Genomic DNA, 21,301 nt, shown 5'->3' with positions numbered 1-21,301 from the left:
CTCTCTTACAGTAGTTTCTGTTTAGCAGTCCCCTCCAAGGAACGTGCTAACACACGCTATGTTCCTTCACATGAGTTGTTCCTTCCTCACAGCTTCGTGGACACTCCCATTTTACAGAGGAGGAAGCTGAAGGCTAGATGGCTGGACGATTGCGTGCCCATTCCCTCCAACTAAGTGAGGGAGCTTGTCTCCAAAGCAAGCAGGGGCTGACCCCAGATAGCAAAGGCTTTTAAAGCTTCTGCACTGAGTAGAGAGAGCCACCTGAGTTTTTACATCAGGCACTACCTGACTTGGTTGGGTATCTTTCCTATCTCCGAATGATGGACAACCATACTCGATCTATTCCAAAACCCTGATTCTGGAAGACCTGGCACTAAACCTTCCCCCTTGGCCCTCTCTGCTCTCTCCCCAGGACCGCCCCGAGAGCCTGCCCACATCCCCGCCCTGGACGCCGGGCGCTTCCCGGCCCCCCAGCAGCCTGGACGGCTGGGTGAGCCCGGGACCGTGGGAGCCGGGTCGCGGGAGCAGCATGAGCAGCCCTCCGCCGCTGCCGCCGCCGCCGCCACCCATGTCCCCCTCGTGGAGCGAGCGCTCGGTCTCCCCGCTGCGCCCGGAGGCTGATGCGCGGCCCCCGAGCCGCCAGCTGCAAGCGCTCCTGGCGCGCAACATCATCAACGCCGCCCGGCGCAAGAGCGCCTCCCCGCGGCCAGCGGCCGCCGAGACCCTGCGGCCCTTTTCCCCGCCGCGGGGACCGCCGCCGCCGCCGCCGTCGCGCATGCGCTCGCCGCAGCCCGCCCGCCCCGCGGGCACCTTCCGCGGAGCCGCCTTCGCCCCGATCCCGCGGAGCCCGCTGCCAGTCGGGCCTCCGTCCTGCGCTAGTCCCCGGAGTCCTCAGGCCACGCCGTCCAGGCCTTTTCCCTACCGCCGCTCGCCCACAGACTCCGACGTGTCCCTCGACTCTGAGGACTCCGGGCTTAAGTCGCCCGGCATCCTCGGCTACAACATCTGCCCTCGAGGTTGGAATGGCAGTCTGAGGCTCAAGCGTGGTAGTCTCCCCACCGAGGCCTCCTGCACCACCTAAGGTTTCCCACCCCGGGAGGGCCGAGCCAGAGGAGGCACCAAGCTTGGGGTACCCCCAGCTCCGGGACCTCAAAGGGTCTGACCTCATTGGACAGCTCCAGAGAAAGGGGTCAGGGAAGGAGAGCTCCGGGCCTGGGGGCCGAGTAGCTTGTGACTCAAACTTGGGCTCTAGCCCTTGGCTCTATCATTCATTTGTGTGACCCTGAGCAAGAGCCTCCTGCCTCTGACCCTCAGATTTGGCCGATGCAGTCTCCAGACATCTTCCCCTTCCATCCACACGCTTGTGCCTTGGGGAAGGCAGCTAGGCTCCCTGCCCCTGGACCTGCAGCATGCCAGGCTTCCATGTTCCTCCCTTACTCTGTCCTCCGTCAGCCTGGCAAATGAAGTGTGTGTTTTGAAAAGAACCTGGGCCATGACCCATGCCCAGGCCCTGGCTTGACCACCAGCTCCTGGCACCAAGTCCTAGGCTAGAACAGCTGTTTTCCATCTCTTCTCAGACTAGCTCTATTTTTATCTGGTGACCTTTAGAGAGATCTCCCAGGCAAGCTCAAGGTGCCCTGCTGGGCCCCTCTGGGGAGAAGGAGCTGGAAGATCCTCCCCAGGCTCTGCCATGCCGCCTTCTCTACCGCAGCTCAGGGTGGCCGGGGTATCTTATGGCCAGGGCAGAGCAGTGTTCCCTGGGGCTATGGGTCTCAGACCTCTGCCCTTCTTGGCCTGTTCATGGCAAATTTTGGGTTTTTCAAAGCTGGGGAGAGAAGAGATGGCAGCCTTACGTGGCTGCCCCCAGTCGGTCTTACCTATTTGGAAAGAGGTCCTTGTTAACAGAATATGTAAGTCATGGCCAGGATGCACAGAGGAGACTCCAGTTTTGGATAGAGTTGGCTCCTGACATCTGAGGAGTCTCACCCTGGAGTGCATCCCATAGTATGAGAAAGTGGGGATGAGGGTGGAAGACCACAGGGCCTAGATTCAGAGACAAATAAACCTGGGCGGAAGTAAAGAGGTATGCCAGTATGGGCCTGTGTTTCTGGCCACCAAGTGAATGTCTCCTTCCTTCAGTCTCAGGCCTCGGCCTAGTGTCTATACCATGCCCAGAAGAGTGGGCACTGTTATGTTCATTTTTCTTCACATCTCACTCTGGCCTAGCTCGTGCCTGTACCCAGTGGCCTTGAGGAGCCTGTCCCCTAAACTTGAGTGACTCTGATTCCAATCCCCAAGAATGACATTGGGAAGAATGTAGCTGAGGTCTGTGATTTTCATCGTTGGCTGATGGTACCCCTTGAGGTTCAGAATATCAGAATTCAGAACCTGGGGTACAGGTGCTGGAGTTCAACGAGGTGCAAATATATGTAGGTGAAAAAAAAAACCAGGATGTTGTTAAAGACAAGGGATGATGTGATTTGGGGTAATTGGTAGATTTTCCCACACATTAGAGTGATCTAGAGCCCCTGAGTGAGGCTAGGGGAAGCTAGGGTCAGGATGGAATAAAGTCGGGGTTGGGATGGAGTGCATTGGGATAAAGGGGTGATCTTGGCAGGTTCGTAATGGCCATGGGTTGGGAACCAGGCCCTACTGGGAAGATGAGAGGGTACTGAGGTCAGTCAATAATAAATGAACACATTTACCAAAGCTCTTACCTGCTGCAGCATCCCTTGTAGCTAACTAAGGAGTCCCAGGCTAAGGATGCCTTCCAGAGAAAAGATACTTTTAGACATCTAGCTGATGCTGTGGCATAGATCGGCTTCTACCTGCATTTCCTCAGAGAACCAGCAGGAGGCAGCTTTGAGAAACGACAGTTCTGATCTGCTGTTCTGTCATTGTGACTGCCTTCTCCCTTATGTTGTCTAACACACTAGAGCTTGCCTGTATCCTGCCTCATGCCTCTTGTAGAATTCAGAGCAATAAATGCTTTCTGCGTTCCTCTGCCTCCTGTGTCATTTTTGCCTTTCAGGAAGCCTTTCTCTTCCTCCCGAACGTACATCAGTCCACAGAATATCTGAGACTCATGGTCTCGGGAGTTTGGAAGTCATAAGACTGGGTGGAAAAACTTGGGACCACAGAAGTCCTTGGATTGAAGCCTGGGTTCTGTCATTGATTAGCTAGGTGGATCTGAGGACACCATTCCTTCCCCATGTCTCAGCTTCCCCATCTGAGTGATGGGACAGTTGATCTAAGTGGTGTCTTGGAGTAGTACTGCTACAGGATGCTGTTGCTGGAGTGGGCAGAGCCAAGCTGGGGCAGGGTCCAGTGCTCAGCTACTACTTCATCGAAATCAGGATTCCAGGATGGGACAAGAGTCTCCAGGGGAGGTTCTATGTGAGTACAGGCAACTATAGTGAGACCAGGGTCATCGGGCCCGATTCCCATGGGCCAGCCTTGGCTCAGAGAGAGAGTGATTGTGTTCCTGCTAATAGATGAGGGCATCCCTTAGTCCTACCCTCTAGATTCAGGCCCAGCAGAGACGGGGCTGAGCAACCCAAGGGGCAGAAAGTTGAGTTCAGAGCAGAGCCCAGGATGCTGTCTCAAATGGGTGTCAGAAAGGTCCACTGGGGCCATCTGCGGTGACAGACTCAGGTGCTTGCCACCCTGTTTCCAGGGAGCTCTTGCTGTGCCCACCCTTCCCTGGGATTGACTTATGTGCCTCTAGCGAGTCATAACTTCTGCTGGAACCTGTCCTGAGTACAGTCAGTATCTGACTGCCGACTGGTGGCTTCACTCCCTTACCTCTTGTCCAGTGCTCAGTGCCTCAAACTAATTCATCCATGATGGAATGAGCTCACAATCTGACTCCCCTCCCTCCACCTCCCACTCCTTCCTTCCCACACCTCCCATTTCCAGACCACCTCCAAGATGTGGGCATTATTCAAGGGCCCCTCAATACCCCCTCCTCCTCCCTGGCCTTTCTGTCTCCACCCTGAGCCAGCTACCCCCCATCTCTCTCTTGGCTACCGCACAATCTCCCTGCCTCTAGTCTGGCCGCCTTCAACCCTGTATGTGTACAGCAGCTGTGTCTCTGGAAAATGTCAATCTCATCATCACACGCCGCCGGCTTAATCTCTTCATCAGCCCTTTGCAATTTCCTTTTGGAAATCTGGACCCCCCCCCCCCCCGGTCTGGTCTCAACTCCCAGCACCACCTATCTCTGCCCCTGAGGGCCAACCCTCCACAGTCTTTGCAAGAAGAGATCTATCCTCCACCTGCAGGGTCCCTGGCCCCTCTGCCAGGTGAGGTGCATCCTCCAAGATCCAGTGCCAACGTCTCCTCTTCTGGGAGGCCTTCCCAGGCTCCACACTGAGCTGGCGCTGTGTTCCTTGCTCCTTCAGAAGCAATGCTAGAGATACAGTAGCCCAAAGGCTGGTTCACTGGTCGAGTCTAAGCTAACTAAGCTCCTTGAAGATAGAGTCCTGGCACGTTTGTTTTTAGCCCATGGCTAGAGGCTCAGGGAATTTGAGAAGACAGTAGGGAGGGAGAGAAGGAGAAAGGGAGGGAAGGAAGGCCAGAGGGAGGAAAGGAGGACGGAGGGAGGGAGGAAAAATCAAGAAAAGATATTGGGGACCAATTCATTCATTTATTCCTCCATCCACCCAGTTCACTCACCCAGCAAACATCTATTGACTCCCTATTAGGCATTACTCTAGACGCTAGGGATAGAGCAGTTACCAAGCTTCCACGAAGGCAGCCAATCTCCAGCATTCCCAGGTGACCGAAGAGTTCTAATGTGAACGTGTGTGCAGCTAGGGGGTGCAAGCCCTTCTGTTTGCAAGGGCCTGCTGCCGGGGCACCTTCCTTCCCCAGAGCCCAGCGCCTTCAGCATCTGGCCCCAGCTCCTGTTGCAGCCCGAAATAAGGCTGACCCACGGACAAGGCGAGAGTGATTCTTGTCAGCTGAAGCCGGCACTGGCTGTAGGGCACACCCTGCTCACTGACCGCTGACCAGGGAGACCGCAATAGGCGCTGACCATACAACTCCAGCTCCCCCGACCGACCGAGGTGTTAGTCTTGAGTGCCTGACATTCCTTCCCACCTACTGTGGCCCCATCAGGTACAGGCATTATCCTCTCATCTTTGGGAGCTCTTGGGACCTAGGGGGAGTGGGCCGAGGAGACGAGGTCATATTTCAGGGCCTTGCAGGGGATCTGGGGAGTCTGGGCCTCACAGAGCCCTAGGGTCTGCATTAGGAGGAAGAGAACTAGAAGTTCCCAGGGTCCTGGACATCAGATGGGAAGGCTGGGGTTAGAGGTGATGGAGAGGTAACCGCTCTGCTGTCTTCAGGATCATTAGGCACAGCAGAGAGACAACTGCCTGACTGTAAGTTAGGGGCCTTGCTCAGATCCTGTGAATGTTTATCTGGGGACAGATCTGTCCTAACTCAGATAAGCCACAGTTGGCGCTTGTCAATTGTCTTGCGACCCTAACCCTCCACTGTGTGCAGACATGCTCCGATTTGCATTCAGTTTTAGAGGTTGGTGGATATCTGGAAGCCCATTCCTATGGTTTAGTCTAACCAGTGCTGTTAAATTACAAAGGGGGGAAACTGAGGCACGGAGCTGGTGATTACTTGCAGAGAAAGTCAAGGGAGCCTCCTGGACTCAGCTCAGTGTCCACCAGGGTCCTGTTGTGTATGGGGACACAGACAGAGCATAGAAAGACCTGGAAGCCAAGAAGAGGGGCACTGACAGGGACGGGCAGGGATGAGGGACTCAAGGTTTCCTTTTCTGACCCATGTTAGGGAAACTGGGTTGGGAACTCACACGGATTCTCCAGGGCTTGGATTTGTGAATCTGCCTCAAGATTCCTGGAAAGCCAGAGAGGGGTGAAGGAAGAGAAAGAGAAGGGATGACAGGGACAGATGAGGGCTGGGGCCTTGAGGTGGTGCTGGGAACTGAGTTAGGTGGGCAGGGGACAGATTTCCAAAAGGAGAATGTTACAAAGGGGACTGGAGCGAGGGAGCTGGTAAAGATGGGTAGTTATATTGGTGTTTACCAGATATAACTCTGCTGCCATGGAAGTAGCTCAAAGGTAGAGATGGGAGGACGTGATGGTTTTGCCCATATTATTGGGCTAGCCTCAGGACCAAGTACCAGTGTGTAGAGTCCAGGGTAGCCCTGGCCTGATTCACGATCCCTCAATCTCTTCCAGCCTCCAATTAGCGCTCTTAGGTCAGTAGATGACAATTGTGCCTGAAGGCATGGGGACAGGACCCTAGAGAGAAGCCCTTAAAGAGAGTGATTTCCCATTAGACTGGCCTCTGCTTTGTGTGGCCTCCTAGTCCACAGTCTCCTCCTTCCTACAGAGACCTCACAGGCTCTTCAACTCCTCTAGCCTTTGTGACTATGGTCGGCTCAGGCCTGGGGCTGGGTGACAAGGGCTTAGAGGAGGTTTGGGGAGAAAAGGAGGCTTCCTGGGCCATTTGTGGGCATTTCTCCTTCACAGGATGATCCCCAAGGAGCAGAAGGAGCCAGTGATGGCTGTCACGGGAGATCTTGCTGAACCAGGTAAGGTGGATCCAGTTCTTTACGTTACACAAACTCCTCTTGATCTCAGGTTATGGCCATTCAGGCCTGCTGGCCCCAGGGCTGGGGGAAGCAAGTGAGGGTTCCACAGCAGTCTCTAGACATATCTGTGGAGTATGCCCCTGGGCTAGGATACTTTGTGAGGTGTTTGTGGGAACGTATCCTTCTCCACGACAGCTGAGTACCCCAGACTGGTCCTTGGTTCCAAGACCACCCTGTTCCCAGCCCTCTCTAAGGCCAAACTGAACTCCAAGGACTCCCTCTTGTTCCAGATTCAGCCCAATCGTGAGTCTCATGGAGAGTCCTGGGGGCAGGACAGGTAGCCCAACCCCATTTCTGGAAATAGGAGTGTGTGTATGGTAGGGCATGGGGCAGGGTGTGTGTGTGTGGGGGGGCGGATGGGAGAGAAGGTGGTTCGGCTGGCCTGAAACCATTTTACTAAAACATGGCTCAACTTTGTAAACAAATCACCCCAAATCCATGCTCAGCAATTTTATAAGGCCCCTTTGAGAACTCCCATTATAATCTTGGAATTTATTAGAGCACGTCAATTACTCTAAAAATTAATCCAACTAAGTTGGGAGTTTCAAGCCTTCATGTGATCTCAATGGCTCTGTGTTGCTGGTTAAAATCCAGACCCACAGCATTGGGACCATGGTTTGGGGTGGGGCCCACACCATTCATTGTCTTTTGGACTAATGCCCAGGTGACTGGCACAGATGGCAACAGAGACACTGATAAATAAAGGAGCCCGAGCTCCTTTGCTGTTCTGTCTTGGCCAGAGACTGAAGGACTCAACAATTGTGTTGCGTGGCTTAAAATTTTATTTTTAGAAATAATTTTTTTGAGACAGGGTCCCATGTATCTCAGGTTGGTCTCAAACTTGCTATATAGCTGACAATGACTTTTGAGAGTGTAATATGGTGGGGGTAGGCAGGAGCAGGTGGATGAGTGGGTATGTGAATGTGTGTGTGTGTGTGCGCGCGCGAGCAGGAAATGACGTTGAATGTCCTGCTCTATTATTTTCAACCTTATTCCTTGAACCCAGGGTCTCCCACTGAACCTAGAGCTCGACTGAGTAGCCAGCAGGCCCACGGGACCCTTGGTCTCTGCCCTCCAGCAGTGCTAGGATTTTAGGAGTGCAGCTCTTCACATGCGTACTTGGATTTAAACTCAGAGCCTCATGCTTACACATGCTCATACCCAATGAGCCATCTCTCCAGCCTCCAGGCTGGTTTCATGTGGCTCTAGGACTCAAACTCGGAGCCTAGTGCATTTTAGGCAAACACTAACAACTGAACTGCAGCCTCTACCTTGTATGGATTTATGTGTGAGTTATTCTTTTAACCTACCCTGTGTGTTCTTACCTCTTTTTGTTGTCATGTTTTTATGACCCCCCCCACACTTTTGGATGCTAAAGATGAAATCCAGGGCTTCATGTATGCTAGACAATCACTCTACCACTGAGTCACACTCCCAACCTGTATCTTCCGAGACTTTGCCTGCTCATATATGGGAGCTGTGGAGTATTGATGCTTCAGCTGGCAGAGTCATGCAGTGAATTGTATGTCTCTTACCCATGTAGTTAACTACAGACCCCCAAATATTGACACACATGATTTACACTAGACATGATTATTGTTATGGCACGTATTAGTCATCTTTTGTTGCTGTGATAAAAATCTATGACAAGGGCTGGAGAGATGGCTCAGAGGTTAAGAGCACTGACTGCTCTTCCAAAGGTCCTGAGTTCAATACCCAGCAACCACATGGTGGCTCACAACCATCTGTAATGAGATCTGGTGCCCTCTTCTGGCTTGCAGCCATATATGCAGGCAGAACACTATACATAGTAAATAAATCTTTAAGAAAGAAAGAAAGAAAGAAAGAAAGAAAGAAAGAAAGAAAGAAAGAAAGAAAGAAAGAAAGAAAGAAAGAAAGAGAGAAAGGAAGAAAGAAAGATCTATGACAAAGGCAGCTTGCAGAAGAAACAGTTTGTCATGCCCTACAGTTCCAGAGGGAGAAGCCATGATGGAGGGGGAGGCATGGCAGCAGGCAGCTGGAGCCGGAAGCTGAGAGACCACATCTTCGACATCAAGCAAAAAGCAGAGAGGAAGTACTCGTAGCGGGGTCATGTTATAATCTCTCGAAGCCAGCCCTCAAGTAACATACTTTCTTCAGCAAGCCCTATCTCCTCAAGATTTCATAACCTTCCTAAACGGTGCCTAGGGATCGAATATTTAATTTTAATCCTGAACTTACGGGGGACATTTTTCATAAACCATCACAGACACTAGTGACATTTTCAGATTCAAAGTAGCCGTTGGAAAGCAATAGCAATTGCTGGGCCGTGGCAGCATACCTCTTTAATCCCAGCACTCAGAAGGCAGAGGCAGACAGATTTCTGAGTTCGAGGCCAGCCTGGTCTACAGAGCGAGTTCCAAGACAGCCAGGGCTACATACAAGGAAACCCTATCTTGAACCCTTCCCCCCAAAAAAGCAATAGCAAATCAAAACGCTTACCATTATTTCTGGGTGCTATGGGGCAGACACTGTCTTAGGAGCTTTTATGCATTAAGCCATCTGAACCTCATAACAATTTTAACTTACATATTATCATCCTCGTTCTGCAGACCAGAAACAGGGCCCAGAGGGGCCAGGTGGCCCTGATTGGTAGGTAGCAAAGCCAGGATTTGACTGCTGGTCTCTCTGTCCCCAGATCTGCAGCCTCTATTGTGGTTTTGTAAATAACACATCCGATGAAAATACCCAGACAAGTGGCCAGAGAGATGGTTCAATGGTTCCAAGCACTGGTGGCTCTTCCAGAGGACTGGGGTTCAGTTCCCAGAATCCATTTGGGGGCTCACAACTGTTTATAACACCAAGTCTAGGGGATCTGACACTCTCTTCTGGCTTTGTATGCATGTGGCGCACAGGCATACATTCAGGCAAAACATCCAAACACCAAAAAAATGGTTTTTGAAAAATTCAAACAAAATCCACATGAATGGCTTTGGAAGTTCGTCATAATGAAACAATTAGAATATGCTAACCACTGTCAGCATACTGGTGTGGATTCTTCTGCTCAACATTTTTTATATGAACACACATACATGGATTATGTCCTCCAGCTGTCTTTCCATCCTGACATGATTTCTCTTTCTGCGGCCCCCTCTGCCTGCTTCCTTAGCACATCACTGTTTGGGACCTGTCATATTTATCCAAACAATTCGTGATGGTGGTCCCAAAGCTTGCCTTACGTGGGATCCTTGAAAGAAGAATCTGGGTGCTCTTGTGCAGAGGGCTGACTGGGGATAGCTTAGCTGTAGGCTGACTCCTTGTTGACAGTGGCAGTGGGGGCAGGGGTATGGTTCAGTGGGTCAAAAGCATTTGCCACGCAAGCACGGAGACCCGAGTCTCAACCCCCAGCACCTACGGAAAATGCAATGAGCATGGCTGCAGGTGTCTGTAACCATAGCATCAGGAGGCAGAGACAGGAGGGTCCACTCAACATCAGGAGGCAGGAGAGTCTTCCCCTGAAGAGCATGTCCCCTCCTCCATCTCCAATTCCTACAACCAGAGGAAGAAAAGTAACATTCCCTATTTATCACAAAATATTAGCACATTGAACAGAATCAGCAGTAATGATTTAGTGCCATCTAAGAACTAGTCTGTATTCAGATTTTTCTTTTTTTTCTTTCTTTCTTTTTTTTTTTTTTTTTTTTTTTTTTTTGGTTTTTCGAGACAGGGTTTCTCTGTGTAGCTTTGCGCCTTTCCTGGAACTCACTTTGGAGACCAGGCTGGCCTCGAACTCACAGAGATCCGCCTGCCTCTGCCTCCCAAGTGCTGGGATTAAAGGCATGCGCCACCACCGCCCGGCTCTATATTCAGATTTCTTACATTGAATGGTTTTTAAAGTTTTTAAGCTGGGCGGTGGTGGCACATGCCTTTAATCCCAGCCCTTGGGAGGCAGAGGCAAACAGATCTCTGACTTTGAGGCCAGTGTGGTCTCCAGATTGAGTTTCCCAATTTTTTTAAAGATGTATTTATTTATATTTTATGTGTATGGGTGTTTTTGCCTGCATGTATCTGTAGCATATTCATGCAGTTCTTGCATGGCCAGAAGAAGGTGTTAGACGCCCCCCACCCCTACCCCCTGCCCCGGAACTGGAATTACAGACAGTTGTGAGCTGCCTTGAGGATGCTGGGAATTGAGCCTGGGTCCTCTGAAGAGCAGCTAGTGTTCTTAAATGCTGGGCCATCCCTCCAGCCCCAATGTGTAGAACCCAAGGGAGGCACATGGTTCTTATTTGGTTGCGATGTCTCTTAAATATCATGTAATCCAAAACAGCCCCTCTCCTTTTCTTTCTCTTTCCGTCTCCTTCTCTTGTTTGAAGAAACTAGATGGCTGCACAGCTGCACTCCCTGAACATCCTACATCCTGTTTCTGGCTCATTGCCCCCTTGTTCCACTGTCCTTCTCTCTCAAGCCCTCTCCAGTCACACTTTCACGGCCAAATGCTCTACGGACATGCTTTAGTGGAGATTAACACTGACCCCAACTTGGTAGCTCTGACGGTCAGTCTTCGGGTCTCATCTGGTTTGACACGTCAGCAGAATTTGACTCCTTGGGCTGTCTCCGAAGTCTTTCAGGAGTTGGTTTCCAGGTGCCCCCTCATCCGCATTTTTCTCCTTGCTGGCCCCTCTAGGTTCCAAGGGCGTTTTCCTACTCTGCTGAAATAGGACTAAGTTGTTAGCTCTCTGGATCTGTTTTGCTTTCTCCCTGACCTCATCCAGCCTCCCAGCTTAAAATGTCATTTATTCACCTGACACAAGAGGCTCTGTGTCTGATTTTATTGTATATATATATATATATATATATATATATATATATATATATATATATTATTTATATATTTCTGTGCTGGAGGAGATTGGCGTCAGGGTTCTCTGCACATGCTAGGCAAGTGCTCTGCCACTGAACAGCACTGCCTGTATCAGATGTTGAAGACTGGCAATGTTAGCTAAGCTGCCCATATAGAACCCTCTCCCACCTTAGCATGCCATCACTGTGTCTTCCAGGAGGCGTCCTTTGCTGATTAAATATATACTTATGCCTTTTGCTCTCATGGAAGCACAGGCCACGGGGACGGGACTCAAACACTTAAGGACAGTCAGCAGCCATGAAAATCCTCTAAGTGGGGATAATGACTGATTCTAACCACAAGAAGAGAGGTAAATATAATGTTCTTTGTTGACAAGCAACACGAGACAGGCCTGAGGGTGCATGGTAATCCTCAGCTACACAGCAAGTTCAAGGACAGCCTGGGCCACACAAGACTGTGTCAAAACACAGTGGGTAAGGACACTTGTTGCTGAGTCTGACGACCTGAGTTCTATCCCCAGGTCCCACATGGTGGAGTAAGAGAGCTGACTCCTGCATGTTGTTCTCTGGCAGCCACAGGTGTGCTATGACACACCCCACCCCCTATAATTTACTAAATAAATAGATGAGTATAATAAAAACAATAAAAAGGAGAAAAGTGGAAAGAAACCTGAAAACAACAGCAACAACAAGTATCTTTTATAAGATCATGATGCCTCAAATTTTGATCTCTAGTTTTCTTCCTTTGAACACTAGCATTAGACGCTCAAGTCCCTCCTTGGCATTTCCACTTGAATGTCTATAAGACTCCTTCGGCTGGAAAGGTGTCTTTGCTGTTGCTTCTGTTACTTGTTTGTTTTTACAGGCACTTACAATGTAGCCCAGCCTGCTTGAACGGATTCCTTTCTCATTAGCCCCCAAGAATAGTCCCAAGTTGTCAAATCATTGGGAGTGTTTGAATAAAAGTAGGTAAAGCCAAAATGTTGTCTTTGTTTACTTTCTGCTGCTGTGACAAAGACACCCTGACCAGAAGCAACTTGGGGAGAGGAGGGTTTATTTGTTTATATGTCTTGATCACAGTCCATCATGGAGGGAAATCAGGGCAGGAACTAAATTGGCAGGAATGTGGAGGCAGGAACTGGAGACTCATGGAGGGATGCTGTTTACTGGCTTGCTTCCAGTATAGTGGAAATTAATGAGGCAATTCCACATAGTTTATCTGATAGTCAAAAGAGGTTTATTTTGCATAAACTTACAGCAAGCAAAGGGGTCAGTTACGGGATCCAGGAGCAGTGGGGCGCAGTTCAACTCGGTTCTTTGGAGAACTCTGGCTTGGTCTGCAGTCCTGCATCCAGCATCCAGCATCCAGGATCACGAGGCAGCCAAGAGAGAGCATGAGCACATACGCATCTCAGGTCTTAAGGGGTTCCTGTCTAGGCCACGGCTCGGGTGAGGGCAGGTACCTAGCAGTTACCTGCTGCCTACTGGAGCAGTGCTTCAGGGTAAAGCACAGACAACCACCCTTACACTCCAGGGCTTGCTCAGACTGCTTTCTTATACTACCCAGGGCCACCTGCCCACGGTTGGGTATAGCTAGAGTTTTTCTCTCTGGGTCCTGCCAAGTCCCGGCAGTCCCATAGCCCACTTATAAAATAAACACACAGATGCTTATATTATTTAAACTGCTCGGCCATTAGCTCAGGCCTACCATTGTCTAGCTCTTACTCTTATACTCAGCCCATTTCTGTTAATCTATATGTCGCCACGTGTTCTGTGGCTTTATCTGCTGCCTTCACATGATGCTCCCTGGATGGCAGGCTGGCGTCTCCTCCTCTCCGCCTTCCTGTTCTCTCAATTCTCCTCTCTGCTAGTCCCGCCTGTACTTCCTGCCTGGCTACTGGTCAATCAGTGTTTTATTTATCAATCAATCATCCACAGCAGTTGGGATCATGCACGGTCCTCCCACATCAACCAAGAAAATGTCCCACAAATTTTTCTAAGGCTAATCTGACGTAGAAATTTTTTCAGTTGAGGTTTTCTCTTTCCAGATGACTCCGTTTTGTGTCAGGTTGACCAAACAACCCAGCAGCACAAATGTATTCACTTGGAAAAAGGGAACTCTTTGATAAATCACATCACAAAGTATTTTTTGCTATGATTTCACTAAATCTTATAAAACTATATAGTGATTGAAAGGTTAGGAAAGGGTGTACGCTGGGGTGTACATCTCTGGGTGGCAGATAATGTTATTTTTCTTCTTTCCTTATATCTGTACTTTATAACTTTTTAAGACAGTTACGCTGTTTAAATAATGTTAAAAGACAATTTTTAAAATAACAAAGACAAAGTTGGACTTGCCAGTATAGGTATATGTCTGTAATGTCAGTACTCAAGAGGGGAGGTAGGAAGATCTGAGTTCAAGGTCATCCTCACCTAAATAGCAAGTTTGAAGCCAGCCTGGGTTACCTGAGACCCTGTCTCAAAAAGCAAAAATGAATATAAATAAATAAGTAAATAAGTAAAAGAATGTGTCTCAAGCCAAACTCCTCATCTTCCCCAACCATCTCCTCCTTCATCTCCATCTTGGTGAATGGCGGCTCCACCCTCCCAGAGGCTCTGGTCAGAAGTCTTCCCCTTCTCTAACTATCTCTTATTGTGGCTTCCCTTAAACAACAACAACAAAACAAAACAAAAACCTTAGAGTCTGATCCTTTCTTACCACCAGTACAGGCAAAGAAGTGCAAAGGAAATTCACGGAGTAAGTATAAACGGCCAAGAACCTCTGAAACAGCATTCAGCATCACTGAGCACGTGCCCATCAATCTCTGAGGTGCCTTTCTTTTTTTTTTTTTTTTTGTTTTTGTTTTTTGTTTTTCGAGACAGGGTTTCTCTGTGTAGCTTTGCGCCTTTCCTGGGACTCACTTGGTAGCCCAGGCTGGCCTCGAACTCACAGAGATCCGCCTGGCTCTGCCTCCCGAGTGCTGGGATTAAAGGCGTGCGCCACCACCGCCCGGCCTGAGGTGCCTTTCTAAACCCTCAGATGGCAAACATTCCAAGGAATGATGGTGTCTAGTGATGGCAAGTGTGAGGCTTGGGGCTGCCCAGGAGTAGTGGCAGGGCGGCCTTGAGGTCAGACAGTAAGAGCCCTCTCTGACCTCTCCCACAGTCCCTTCGCTGGACCTGGGGAAGAAGCTGAGTGTGCCTCAGGACCTGATGATCGAGGAGCTGTCCCTCCGCAACAACCCGGGATCCCTCCTCTTTCAAAAGAGGCAGCGCCGGGTGCAGAAGTTTACCTTTGAGCTTTCAGAAAGTTTGCAGGGTGTGAGTAAGCCATCATGTGCTCTTGGGGGAAATCAAGGCCAAGAGGGAGCCAGTGGTTAGTCTAAAGCCAGTGAGCCAGACTGAGGACGTCTGTGGAGGGTGGAGGGTGGGTGGAGTGGGGCGTCCTGCGTGTCCTCATTAGATTATGCTTTGGGCTGTTTACATCATGACAGACGCGGTTCAGACTTCACTTGGTCTTAGGTAGGGAGTGGAGGAGGAGAAGGCCGTAGAAGAACTGGCTGACAGAGAGACAAAGTTAAGGATGAGGGCATGGTGTGGCTCAGCTGCTTGAGTGCTTGCCTAGCATGCAAGCAGGTCTGGGTTCCACCCCCAGCCACACACAAACCCAGTGTGGTGCTACACACTTGTAATCCTGGCATCTGGGAGGTGGAAGCGGAGAGATGAGGGTTTCGAGGTTGTCCTTGGCTACAGAGCAAGTTCAAATCCAGCCTGGGCTACATAAATAATCCTGCCTCAAAATACAACAAAATAATGGTTTGCTGGTGGCAGGTAATTTTGGAAAAATCTAACGAAGTCCGGGGCATTTCTCCCTTTACCACTCAAGTTCTGGGCCTTACTGGAGTGGGGAAGAGTGGGGAGGAGAGAGATGGCACGTGGCCCTGTTGGCTACGTGCCTGAGACAGTGTTTGCTAGGGGCTCCACATGTAGGAGCTGGATATGTCAGCGTTATCATACCATCAGTATACCCCCACACACACCAAGGGAATTGAGGCTCAAGAAGTGTCTTATTCTGACTAGATTTACAGTAGCAAAGACTGCTATTGATATTTCTCCATCACAGGCCCTGGTTCACCCCTGTAAACCATCTACATTCCCAGGCTCCCCCGCCTCCTGCATTCTCCCTCCACATCCCTTAGGTGGTAGAGGTGAAATCCTGGCATCTTGCTTCGCTGAGCGTCCCTGCCTGATTATTTCCCCCCACAGATCCTGGCGGGAAGTGCCCGAGGAAAAGCGGCTGACAGAGCGGCGCTGGGGACGGTGAGGAGGGACCCCTTCCTCCAGGGACAGCTATGGGAAGGGACGGGCCGCTAAAGAGCGGCTGGCCATCGCCTCTGAATGCTCGCCCCTGTAACTCAGGTTCCCAATGGCCCAGAGGAGCAGAACCAAGGCTCCCAGCTCCACGTGTTCCAAGGATCACCGGGGGACCCCAGGATCGCCCACCCGGGAGTGGCTGGGGTCGAGTCGGTCCGTAGTCCAAGCGCCCTGGCGCCAGGTGAGAGGCCGCCCTGTGTCCTGGGGCACCGATGGCTCAGAGTCACTGCAAGTGTCCCGGGTTAGTCACAGCGAATCTGTGTCTCAGCGCAGGCTGGAAACCCCTGTTACAGATGTCCTGGGATCGGGACGCTGCCTTGTGCTCACATACCCCACCCCTACCTCCGCTCTCTTGGCGCTTCTCCCCCACCCTGGCTATGCTCGCCCGCGGGGTGGGATGATAGAGCCCAGGCAGTGCCTATCACCAGCACCACTCCACCCCCAGGCTATGCGGAGCCGCTGAAGGGCATCCCGCCCGAGAAGTTCAACCACACCGCCATCCCCAAAGGCTACCGTTGTCCGTGGCAGGAGTTCGTCAGCTACCGAGACTACCCCAGTAGTCGCACCCCCGTCCTCCGCGACTATCGCAACTTCAACAAGTAAAGCCAGGCTGCATGGGACACACAGGGTGGGGAGGCCTGCGTTCTTTCTGCTTGCTAGCTGTAGCCCCAACCCTCTATGTAGATGTTTACTGAGACCTTGCTGGAGCAGTGCCTTACATCTATTAGGTGTTCAATAAATGAGCGTGTGTGTGTGTGTGTGTGTGTGTGTGTGTGTGTGTGTGTGTGTAAGGTGAACATGCTACACCTCCATCGCATATTGCAAGTACCAGATTCCCCTCATTCTACAAAGGAAGAGACGAAGGTCAGGCATATGAACACCCTGCTCAGTCACAGAACCCGGAGGAGGGGGCAGCCCTGGGCTTCCAGTCCCAGAAGTCCGGCTTGTCTTGCTCTCCATTCAGCTCTGGGACGGACATCAAAACTCTGTCCTCCTCTGGGGACACCTCCAGATCTCACCAGTTCTAGGCTCACCCTGCCTTTTCTTTCACCAGTCGTATGGAAAGAGCCTGGAAGGTGGCTTTGGGGCTGTGGAAAGCAGGAAAAAGCACCAGAGTGGGGGGGGGGAGCTGCTGAAGGAGTGGCCTGTACTGATTTAGTGCATGGCCTTAACGCATTTATGCAGACTCCAGACCTAGCTGTGTGGCCCTGGACAAGGAACTTAAACTCTCTGTGCCTCTGTTGTTCCACCCGTAAAATGCAGCATTCTCAGGTACACAAGGCTGCTGTGGAGATGACGTGAGAAGTCCTAGGCGAAGCTTCTGTCAGACAATAAGCTAGCTGCTTCTAGGTCTAGGGCTGCTACTGCGATTGCCGCTTATAGGCAGAAATGACGGGGAAAGTGGATGGGCAAATGGGGCAGAAACGGGGGTAGCGCTTCTCTGGGAGCCTGGAAGCACAGCCAGAGTTCCAGAAGGAGGTGGATCTGCAGAGGGGCCCCAGCTGGGGGTGTTTCCACTGCAGTTGTCTTTTGTTGTTGTTGTTGTTGTCTTGAGGCTGTTTCTGAACATGTTCCCTCTGGTTGGGGCTGCAGTGAGTGAGAACAAGAGGATTCAGAGGGGAGGCTGCCAGCTAGCCGGCTTGGTACCTGCTGAGACCACACACGGAGATTGGAGATCGTCTGAGAGGCAGGCACTGTGTGGGAGGGCCTGGCCGGGCCCTAAGAGAAATGCTGTAAGGATAGGGTCCTTGAGAATACACAGTAGAGAGGGACTTGGTTATTCTAAACAGCTGACTGGGCAAGGAGGGCACTGGTAGGAAGGACTGGGCGGAAGAGTCTGTGAGAGCCTGAAATTCTCCACCAGGCAGAATTGCTGTCTCTCCAAGGCCCTCACCGGATGCCTGACCACCTATTCAACTCCACAGCAGGCAGGCTCAGTCTTGGCAGCTGGCTTCCTGCCTGGCTGAGGTGGAGGCATTCCTCACTCCTGCGTCTCAGACTGGCAGCTGAGGTACTCTCCTAGTGGCAGAAGGGTCCTAGGGAGGTCCCTTCTGGGACAGAAGGGAGCAACTGAGGTGGCAGAGGAGGAATACCTCTCTGGTGGACAAGCAGGGCCCAGCCGGGACTCTGCATTACCAGTCCTGGCTGTGAGGCCTGCTGGGCTCAGACACTGCCCAGCCTGCTCCTGAAGGTTTCAGCTGTTGCTGGCAAAGCTGGGGGAGCCAGTACTGCCCTGGCAGGATCCCAGACCCTGGTCAAGGTTTGCAATTCCACCCAGAGGCAAGCCCCTTTCCACTAGTCCCCACGGCAGGGGAATTCTAGGAATATCGCTTTCTGTATTCTTCCTTTCTTTTCCTTCCTCCCTCCCTCCCTCCCTCTCGTCTTTCTTTCTTTCTTTCTTTCTTTCTTTCTTTCTTTCTTTATTTCTTTTCTTTTCTTTTGGTTTTTTGAGATAGGGTTTCTTAGTGTGCCCCTGGCTGTGCTGGAACTCACTCTGTAGACCATGGTGGCCTCAAACTACAGAGATCCACCTGTCTCCACCTCCCAAATGGTGGGATTAAAGGCGTGTGTCACCACTGCCTGGCATGTATTGGTTAAAATAAAAAGGACTGTGAATACAACTGAGGGATTGAGCACTTGCCTAGCACACGTGAGACCCATGATCAATGCCCAGCACTGCTCTCTCCCAGCAAAAGGCTTAAAATCACATACAGCATTAGTCAACTGTGAATGAAAAAAAAAAGAAATAAAAAGGAAAAGGAAACATGACTGTCCCGGGTTTCAGCATCAGATAAATGAAAAAAAGAAATAAAAAAAGAAAGGAAGATGGGCAGTGGTGGCGCACGCTTTTAATCCCAGCACTCGGGAGGCAGAGGCAGGTGGATCTCTGTGAGTTGGAGGCCAGCCTGGGCCTCCAGGAAAGGCTCCAAAGCTACACAAGAGAAACCTTGTCTCAAAAACAAAAAAAACAAACAAACAAACAAAAAACCAAAAGGAAAGGAAAGGAACATGACTGCTCCTAGGTATGGTGGAGAATTTACTGTTGATTTGTGGGAGAGCATAGCCAGAGGCAGGGAGCAGGAGAATCCAGAGTGAACACGACCCTGAAGTAAAGACGGGATCTCTTTGTTGGCCACTCTCCAATGCGTTTCCTTTGCAGTGGTAACAAGGTTGTCAGGATGCCCTATGATCACAGACCGTTTGTACCCGCCATTGCCAACCAGAGGGTGATTGCTGTGTGTGTGTACGGACACTTTGTTTCATTTTGTAGCTTCCTTTTTCACTCAGCTTTGTGCTTTTGAAACCCACCACTCTGACACAGATGTTTCCCTTTCCCTTGAGTTTCTGTGTCTCTCTGGCTTGTCCACCCTTACCTACCTCCCAGGGTGTGGGGCTACTTCCCGCTTGGTAACGCTCTGCTGTCTACTTCTCCACGCAAGCACGCAGGAGCCTCCCCCAGCCATATGCTTAGAAACAGAGTTGCTGGGTGACAGTTTACACGTTTCCAGGTTGAAAGCGATTCTGCTAATTTGCCCTCTGAGGTAAAATCACCGATTTATCCACAAACCAAAGCAGCAGATGATGAGTGAAGCTTTGTCCCCGCCTCCTCATTAATGTAGCATGCCTTACGTGGGGGAGAAGTGGTGGGCTCTGCTTGTCACTTGGCAATTTCTCATTCTTGGTGCTCCTCCAAGTCCTCTGTCCTCCGGGTTGTGGGTATTTTGTTGTAAGGGAAAGTGGGAAAAAGAAAGAGAAATCCATTTTCCAGTGTGTTCTCTTCTGGCATTGACTGGAGGGGAGCCTAGAACTTTGCCTCCGCCACTTCTAACTCGAAACCTCCCTGTTACTTCAACAGGGAACAGATTTGGATAAGGCAGGACTAAGGACCAGCTAATGATAGTATAGATCTTTGCTGCCTAGAAGGGGAAACTGAGGCCTCGAGAGAGGCTGGGTGTGAGCACACGTGCACATATGTCTGTTACCTCTTTTACACAGCCCATCTCTCCTGTTTCTCTTTTTCAGGACCCCAGTGCCATTTGGAGGACCCCGTGTCGGGGAGGCCATTTTCCAAGCAGGCACCCCCTTTGTCCCAGAGCCCTTCAGTGGCTTGGAACTCCTCCGGCTCAGACCCAGTTTCAACAGAGTTGCTCAGGGCTGGGTCCGGAAGCTCCCTGAGTCTGAGGAGCTGTAGCCTCAACCGGAAGCTCCAATCCTTGGGCTTCGGGGCTCAAGAAACATCATGCTTCTCTTAACTCTGCTTGCAGCTGTTTGTAGAACGTTTGCCTAATGAGCACAAAGCCCTGGGTTTGAGTCCTAGCACCAAGTAAACTAGGCAGAGTGGGTATGCCTAAAATCCCAGCCCCTGGGAGATAGAGACAGAAGGACTGAAAGTCTGAGGTCATCCTTGACTAGATAGTGAATTTAAGGCCAACCTGGGCTACATAAGACTCTTAAAAAAAAAAAAAAAAGAAGGAAAAAAGAAGTTGTGACTCAGGCTGGCTATGAACTGTAGCTGAGGACCATCTTGAACTCCTGATCCTTCTGCCTCCCGCTCCCAAGTGCTGATTAACAGATGTGCACCCCATGACTTCCCACTTACTGAGACACAGCCAGCTCTCATCTGCACATCTGCTGTGTGCTAGACAGTGCTAGGCTGAGGTCTCGAGAGGAAACGATAGGGAAGAGATCTGTAAAGCAGTTGGATGCTGACAACTGAGAGCCAAGTGACATGTAACAGAAGAACCCTGGGTGGGGTGGTGGGATTTCAGAAACTTCCCAGAGGACTTGAACCAGACCTTAGAAGGGATGGGAGCTCGTCAAGGAAAGAGGAGGTGACTAGAGGGCATGATTGGCATGTGCTGAGGTGGAGTGAGACCAAGGCTCTACTGGGTAAAGGAGGAAGACGTGAACCATGGCCTCAGTGGTTGCTGTGTGGGGCCCAGGAACAATGGTGGAGATCAGGAAGTCCACAAGGGGCAAGGCCTGGGACAGGAGGGGAGGAAAAAGTGGGGGTCAGCCTGTGAGGCCCTTTCCAGAACAGGTACAAGGTGGAACGCTTACACCTTCCCATCCTCCATTCAAGTGATGAGGATGCCACTCCTGACAGTCAGGTGTGACAGTATCTCGGTGGTGGTTCTCTCCAAACCCTGTTCTATAGATGTGGCTATCCCATCTCTAAAAGGAAATGAGGTGTCCGGAGCAGAGTCAGAATGGAGGACTCAGAGGAGTCATTTCACTGGCTGAGTTGATGCCGCCTCACTCTGGAATAGTGGAGCAGTGTCATGTCTTATGATTTAGAGTTTAACTGATTGTGGGGACCAGGGGCACCCCACTAGATGGGATCTCGTTTACTCTGAGTGGCGTGAACTTGGGGAAGCCATTTCCTGCTGGGCCTCTGCTTCTCTACCTGCAAGGCGAAGACAAGTGTTGGTCTTCTGCAGGGCTTGGGAA

At 50.8% G+C, this 21,301-nt stretch overlaps 2 protein-coding genes across 2 annotated transcripts in view; both read left to right on the top strand.

The window, feature by feature from the left end:
- The window catches only part of Synpo (synaptopodin), a 36,851-nt gene extending 34,402 nt beyond the window's left edge, over nucleotides 1-2,449 (top strand). Inside the window, exon 3 of the mRNA XM_059246514.1 lies at nucleotides 413-2,449. Within this exon, the coding sequence (XP_059102497.1) occupies nucleotides 413-1,081 (669 nt within the window). The 3' untranslated portion in view covers nucleotides 1,082-2,449. The remainder of the gene's footprint in view (nucleotides 1-412) is intronic.
- A 4,064-nt stretch (nucleotides 2,450-6,513) lies between these two features.
- Myoz3 (myozenin 3) lies at nucleotides 6,514-20,042 on the top strand. Its single transcript, XM_059245932.1, has 6 exons — nucleotides 6,514-6,574; nucleotides 14,643-14,797; nucleotides 15,743-15,796; nucleotides 15,896-16,031; nucleotides 16,296-16,449; nucleotides 19,874-20,042. Exons 1-6 carry the CDS (start codon nucleotides 6,514-6,516, stop codon nucleotides 20,040-20,042), a joined length of 729 nt encoding a protein of 242 aa, XP_059101915.1.
- The last annotated feature ends 1,259 nt before the right edge of the window (nucleotides 20,043-21,301 follow it).

Source organism: Peromyscus eremicus, chromosome 19 (genome assembly GCF_949786415.1).
Source record: "Peromyscus eremicus chromosome 19, PerEre_H2_v1, whole genome shotgun sequence".
Taxonomy (NCBI): domain Eukaryota; kingdom Metazoa; phylum Chordata; class Mammalia; order Rodentia; family Cricetidae; genus Peromyscus; species Peromyscus eremicus.
The sequence above is the reverse complement of the archived record's forward strand: the minus strand, read 5'-3'. Positions and strand labels throughout refer to the sequence as shown.

Coding starts and splice junctions, on each gene's coding strand:
- Myoz3 (XM_059245932.1), top strand. CDS start 6,514: ATGATCCCCAAGGAGCAGAAGGAGCCAGTGATGGCTGTCACGGGAGAT. Junction 14,798..15,742: donor TTTCAGAAAGTTTGCAGGGT/GTGAGTAAGCCA, acceptor TTCCCCCCACAG/ATCCTGGCGGGAAGTGCCCG. Junction 15,797..15,895: donor ACAGAGCGGCGCTGGGGACG/GTGAGGAGGGAC, acceptor CCTGTAACTCAG/GTTCCCAATGGCCCAGAGGA.